The following is a 6436-nucleotide window of genomic DNA, read 5'->3' on the forward strand; positions in this document are numbered from 1 at the left end:
CACGGTGTTGATTATGTTGAAGTGACTGGATAGCAGTGTATCTACAGAAATACCCCTGACCCATAGTGTAAATCATGTTATTATAATTGAGGCTTCAATGAACTGCATTGTTCCAAAATATATCTTATATTTCAATGTATGAATGCATTAAGGCTGTAAATAGTGATTATATCCAGAATAATATTTAAATAAAACCTTATGAACTTGGTTTTTACGGATCGTTTCATGACTCTTATTACTCTGACAGTGTTTTCAGTTTGGTTTGTCTGTCTGTAGGATTACACAAACACTTTGAATGAAACTCAGCAAAAGAGTGTAGCATGGGCCAAGAAAGAAATTATTAAACTATACAAAATGTGATGCCCCCTAAAGTCTGAACTAGTCCTGCCATTCACATTTATTTTATTATAAATGAATGGTTTGGCCTGTAAATATCATAGTTTTAAAGTGAAAAGGCTGCACAGTTTAATAGGAAGTCATGTTACTCGTATTTATGAATCCAAAACAGCAAAACTAAAAAGTTTATTTTATATTTTCCAGAGGTGTTTCTATGTAGCACAGAAACACTGTGATCTTTAATGAAAGCCGTTGAGCGTGCAGCGACAGTGTTTCAGATTATAAAAAGGCGTTGCGGAGCTCCAGGTGAGACACACACACCACAACTCATCATCAGCATGGTCACATGACTTCACGTCACCACCGCTAAGCTAAAGGCCAGCTAAAATATTTCCTAGGGCAGCAAATTGGTCAGGTTGTGAGGAATACCCACCCGGTGCCTGACACCTTGGGAAACTCCGGAGAAGAATAGAGTCCAACCCCGATCAAGGAGTACGGTTCCAGAGCCGACGCTGTGCTTAGCAGTTAAATTAGCATCAATTAAATTATATAGTGTTACTTTTTTTAAATCTTTTTAAAAGGTTGCTTTTTTGGAATATAAACACAAGTTTGTTTAATGTTGTAAAAGAGTAATCACGACCAAAATCTACCAAAAAGGGTCTTACGATATAAAGGGCCGTTCCGGAATCTCAGGCCTAACGCAACTGCATCACTTCAATGTTGTGCTTCAATCCTGCCAACTGATATTAAATAAATAAACAGATATAATCAACTTTTACTTTGCATTTAAAAGTTAAATGCATAAATGTGATGTATTTTAGATACTAATTAATTAATGCCTCATATCACATCATATCATATAAAGTCTTATCAGGGTATCGTGTCCCATTGCTATGCACTGTAACTATGACATAAATAAAAAAACTGGGTTAATACCATTTTATCTGATATATACTTTACATCAGAAAATCAGAAAAACATACATAGGTTTAGTGTCTATTATGTGTATATTATTATGTGTCTGATTACCATCATGTCAGGATTCGTGGAAAAATGTTGGACCCAAATGCAGAATACAAAAAAAAGGCAAAAGGGTCAAGGAGCAAAAGGCGAGCTTTATTTAAACAAAAGCTGATGACTGAAAAAACATGAATGAAAATAAACAGGTACTGTAGCACAAGGCAGCATCAAAACAAAAACTGACCGTGACCAACATGGAGGGAGACAGGAAAGACAATGAACCGACAAGGAGCACAGGGGACGACTAAATACAAAGAAGGGTAATCACAGGACAAGACACAGCTGGGCAGGGGAGGCAGAAACACATGGGCAACAGGTGAACACAATCAGACAATCAGACACAGGAGGGAAAACACAGGAAGGAAGACAAGACACCGGGAGAACAGAATTGCAAAATAAAACCCATGACAAGACAGACAAAACTAAGATCATGACAGAACCCCCCCCTCAAGGGACGGATTCAAGACGTTCAACCAAAGTCCAACACTTCCAAAAGGGTGGGTGGAGGGGGTCCGGAGGCCCGGAGGCCCGGAGGCACGGCAGAGGACCAGGAAGGGGTCTCGGGGGCGGACGACCCGGGGGCAAGGCAGAGGAACAGGAGGTGGTCTCGGGCGGACGGCCCAGGGGCAAAGAAGAGGAACAGGAGGTGGTCTCGGGCAGACGGCCCGGGGCAAGGCAGAGGACCAGGAAGGAGTCTCGGGCGGACGGCCCGGTGGCAAGGTAGAGGCAGAGAAGCGGCTAAGGCCGTCGCGGGCATAGTTAGGGAGCCGGGCACAAGGACGGACCGGGTTCGTGGCCGACTGGACCACCGGCGGAATAGGAACCAGTGTTGTCCGGACAGGAACCCTGGACGGGACATGGGCTGGTGTCAGTGGGACCCCGGACGGACAGGACATGGTGTTGGCAGGACCCCCAACAGGACAGGACATGGTGTTGGCAGGAAATCCGGCGGAGCAGGTGACGGCGGGACCCCCAACAGGACAGGATATGGTGTTGGCAGGAAATCCGGTGGAACCCCCAACGAAACATTACATGTTACTTGTTACTTGTTAGACGTTTTTAGCCAAAGCGACTTACATACTCAATACTGTGGATGATCCCCACAGGAGCAATTTGGGGTGAAGTGTCTTGCCCAGGGACACAATGACATGCTGACTGCAGTGGGGTTTGAACCTGTGCTCCCCCTGATCAAAACACCAACGCTCTACCCACTGCGCCACACGCCCCCCCAAAACAGGACATGGAGTTGGCAGGACCCTCAGCGGAACACCCAACGATACAGGACATGGAGTTGGCAGGACCCTCAGCGGAACCCCCAACGACACAGGACATGGAGTTGGGACATGAGTTGAGACTAGAGAAGGGACATGAGAAGGGATTTGAGAAGGGACTTGAAAAGTGACTCGAGAGGGGACTTGAAAAGGGACTTGAGAGGGGACTCGAGAAGGAATTTGAGTCGGCGGCACCCCCGACGGTGAAGGAGCTTGAGTCGGCGGGATCCCCGATGAAGAAGGGATTTGAGTCGGCCGGTACGCCGACAGGACACGGGGGGTTGGCGTCGGCCGGAGAGCCAACAGGAGACGAGGAGCTGGAGTCGGCCAGAGAGCCACGGGGAGCTGGCGTTGGCCGGAGAGCCAGTACTGGAGCCGAAACTGGAGCCGGGACCATGGCTGCGTGGACCGGAACTGGAGCCGGAACCATTGCTGCTGGGGCCGGTACTGGAGCTGGAACCATGGCTGCTGGGGCCGGTACTGGAGCTGGAACCGCTGGAGCACGGGCTGGAATCCTGGCCTTGCATCTTCCAGAAACCTTCCGGAGGATCCGCAAACCTCCCAAGGCCAGGCCAGACCCCAGGAAAGGGTTAGAGGCTTGAGACAAGTTTTCAGGACTACTTGTAAAAAGTTGTAGCCAGTCAGGCAACAAGCTCCTGAGCCAGGGCTTGCGGGCAACCTCCTGGCGTGCCTCCTTCAAAGCAGCCACTCTACGCCGTCTAGATGAGGGGTCATACCAGGTATAAAAAATTTACTCCAGAGAGTACCCAAGACGTCCTGCCTGTAGAGCCAACAAATCTGAATCTGGTGAGTCCAAATTTGGTCGGTTCATTCTGTCAGGATTCGGATATATTATTATGTGTCTGATTACCATCATGTCAGGATTCGTAGAAAAAGGTAGGACCCAAATGCAGAATACAAAAAAAAGGCAAAAAGGTCAAGGAACAAAAGGCGAGCTTTATTTAAACAAAAGCTGATGAATGAAAAAACATCACATAAAATAAACAGGTAGCACAAGGTAGCATCAAAACAAAAACTGACCGTGACCAACATGGAGGGAGACAGGAAAGACAATGAACCGACAAGGAGCACAGGGGAAGACAAGACTAAATACAAAGAAGGGTAATCACAGGACAAGACACAGCTGGGCAGGGGAGGCAGAAACACAAGGGCAACAGGTGAACACAATCAGACAATCAGACACAGGAGGGAAAACACAGGAAGGAAGACAAGACACAGGGAGAACAGAATTGCAAAATAAAATCCATGACAAGACAGACAAAACTAGAATCGTGACACATCACTATGGACACATGTGTCCATAGTGATGTGTCACGATAAGTCTATCAGATAAGTCTATGGAATCAGATAAGTCTAGACTTATCTGATTCCATTCAAAGCTTCTCTTCTTATTATTGAAATTTAGCAGGGGAAAAAAGAACATACCACAGCCTTGATTGTCGCTATACACACATGAATGATTCAACTTCAAGATAGAGCCTTTCATATCCTAGACCCAGACATAAACAGTGGACGGTGACTGGCAGGTAGAGGATAGGTCTTTTCAAATTATTCCTGCAGTTCACACTTCTGTTTGAATTTAAAAATATAACAATGACACATTTATTGCAAAAAAGGTCCAAAGGTAAAATACTTAGAAGTGGAAATAGGAAAATCCTTTGTGACAGACGCAAAACAAAAGTTAGAACATCAAAATGTTGTTACCACAGAGCACACTTCCTTTACATGAAATAAAAACAGGTGATTTAAAACAATCCTTATTAAGGGGTAGTTAAGCAGACCCACATCACAATTATTTGTTATTGTATTACATTTATTTTGATTTTAAACATATTTCTTTCTAGAAGTTGAAAAACATTTGCAGTTGAAGCACTCTTAATATTGCCCTTGATTTACCAAAGGCAACACAAAATATACAGACACTTTCTTTAAATTCATTGTTGATCTGCACGTTCATTTGGGTCTTTCCTAGTGTGTGACAGATCCATCCAAGGGGAGGATCCAGGCAGGCATACCCTGCAGCCAATGAACATGAGGAATGCCCTACGGAAGGAACGGTTGAAGAAACCATATAGGAAGGGATTTAAAGAGGAGTTGATATATCCTAGCCACACAAATATATCCCAGACAACCACCTCTGTGCTGTATTCAATAAAAGGGTCCACAATGATGACTGTAAAGATGGGCATCCAGAAGATTAGGAATACTCCCATGATGATACCCAATGTTTTTGCTACCTTTCTTTCCCTCTTCATAGTGTTTCTGTGTCTTTTTATCTTGCTTGAATCCTTTCCAACTCCAGAAGCCATTTGGCTTTCCATGGCGCTGATCTGCCTGGCCTGCCGCTTGGCAGCTTTGAAGATCTTCCAATAAGCGATTAGCATGATAGCCATTGGCAAGTAAAAGGCTACCAAGGAAGCCATGACAGCATAAATGCGATTGACCAGGAACACGCATAAATCTTCAGGGATCAGGATGTCCACACCTGCCACATGAAGATCTAGCATTATGGGGCAAAAGGAGATGAGCATGGGAACAGCCCAACATACACAAATAAGGAGAGCTACTCGACTGTTGGACATTTTTAAAGAGTAAACTAGCGGGTTGCAGACAGCGTAGTAGCGGTCATATGCAATGCAGCTGAGATGGAATATAGAGGCAGTGCAGAGCATGACATCAAGGCTAGAGTGAAGCTTACACAAAAGGACACCAAAGTACCAGCATCCCTCCACCGTCCGAATCATACTATAAGGCATCACTACCAGGCCAACAAGGCAGTCAGCCACTGCCAGGGACATGACGAAGGAGTTTGTGGGGGACTGCAACTGCTTGAAGTAGGCAATGGACAAGACCACCAGAAAGTTTCCCACCACTGTGCACACAATGCCAACAGAGAGGAAGGCATACAGAAAAATGCGAGAAGCCTGGTTCCTAAATGTAGTACAGGATTGAAGTTCAATCTGAAGAGATGTGTTAGCCTTTTCGAACAATTCCAAGCTGCCGTTATCCATGGTCTAATCAAGCCTGTCAAAACACATAGATACAGTTGTGAGAAATTACTGTGGATTTAGCAGATTAAGTGAGGCATTTTATCACAGTTTGCCTACACTGTTGTATGGTACATTAACAGCGAAATATTTGACGAACCACCCAGAATTGTGTTTGTTATGACCCAATTGCTGCTCCATGGTTACTTCTCATTAGTTAATCTCTAAGTACATTTTAGTTCGATGAAGGAATCACTAAAGTCTGTGGGCTTAAAAATACCTTGTTTTAGTGGAGTTGCCTAATCTAAAATGCCATCTCTATGCTTTGTTTATGTGGCAGTAGCCGCAGAGGGGAGGATAGGTGAATGTATTTGTTAAAGTTGGTTTGATTACACCATTCACAATTCCGACAATGCCACCTTGGGTATTTCACCCAAGGAAATATTAACACCTTTTTCAGTTATAGAGTGGACACATAGGTTTGAATACTAATGGAGCAGGAGACGTGGTTTCAATTTATCAAAAATATACAATTTTATTTAGCACAAGTCAATAGTTAAAATGTAGTTCAAAACAGTCGCACAGGGCTGTAGCACAAAGGGAAAAAATGAATTAGGGGCTGAGGCTTACCAGTGGGGGGATAGGGTCGACGAGTGAGTGGAAGGATCCCCAAGCAAACCAAACTTAAATCACCCCAGTCATACGTGCAGGAAATCAAATCCCGGGGGAGCACATCACACACAAAAGAAGGGAGGAAAACCAGCACCTTGGACACCAGCACCACCAGCTTCAGCTCTCAGT

At 44.8% G+C, this 6436-nt stretch overlaps 1 protein-coding gene across 1 annotated transcript; it reads right to left on the reverse strand.

The window, feature by feature from the left end:
• Positions 1-4582: 4582 nt before the first annotated feature.
• On the reverse strand, positions 4583-5659 carry LOC117469508 (trace amine-associated receptor 3-like). Its single transcript, XM_034113937.1, has one exon. The coding sequence runs from the start codon at positions 5657-5659 to the stop codon at positions 4583-4585; it is 1077 nt and encodes a 358-aa protein (XP_033969828.1).
• Between the last annotated feature and the right edge of the window lie 777 nt (positions 5660-6436).

Source organism: Trematomus bernacchii, unplaced genomic scaffold (genome assembly GCF_902827165.1).
Source record: "Trematomus bernacchii unplaced genomic scaffold, fTreBer1.1, whole genome shotgun sequence".
Taxonomy (NCBI): Eukaryota; Metazoa; Chordata; class Actinopteri; order Perciformes; family Nototheniidae; genus Trematomus; species Trematomus bernacchii.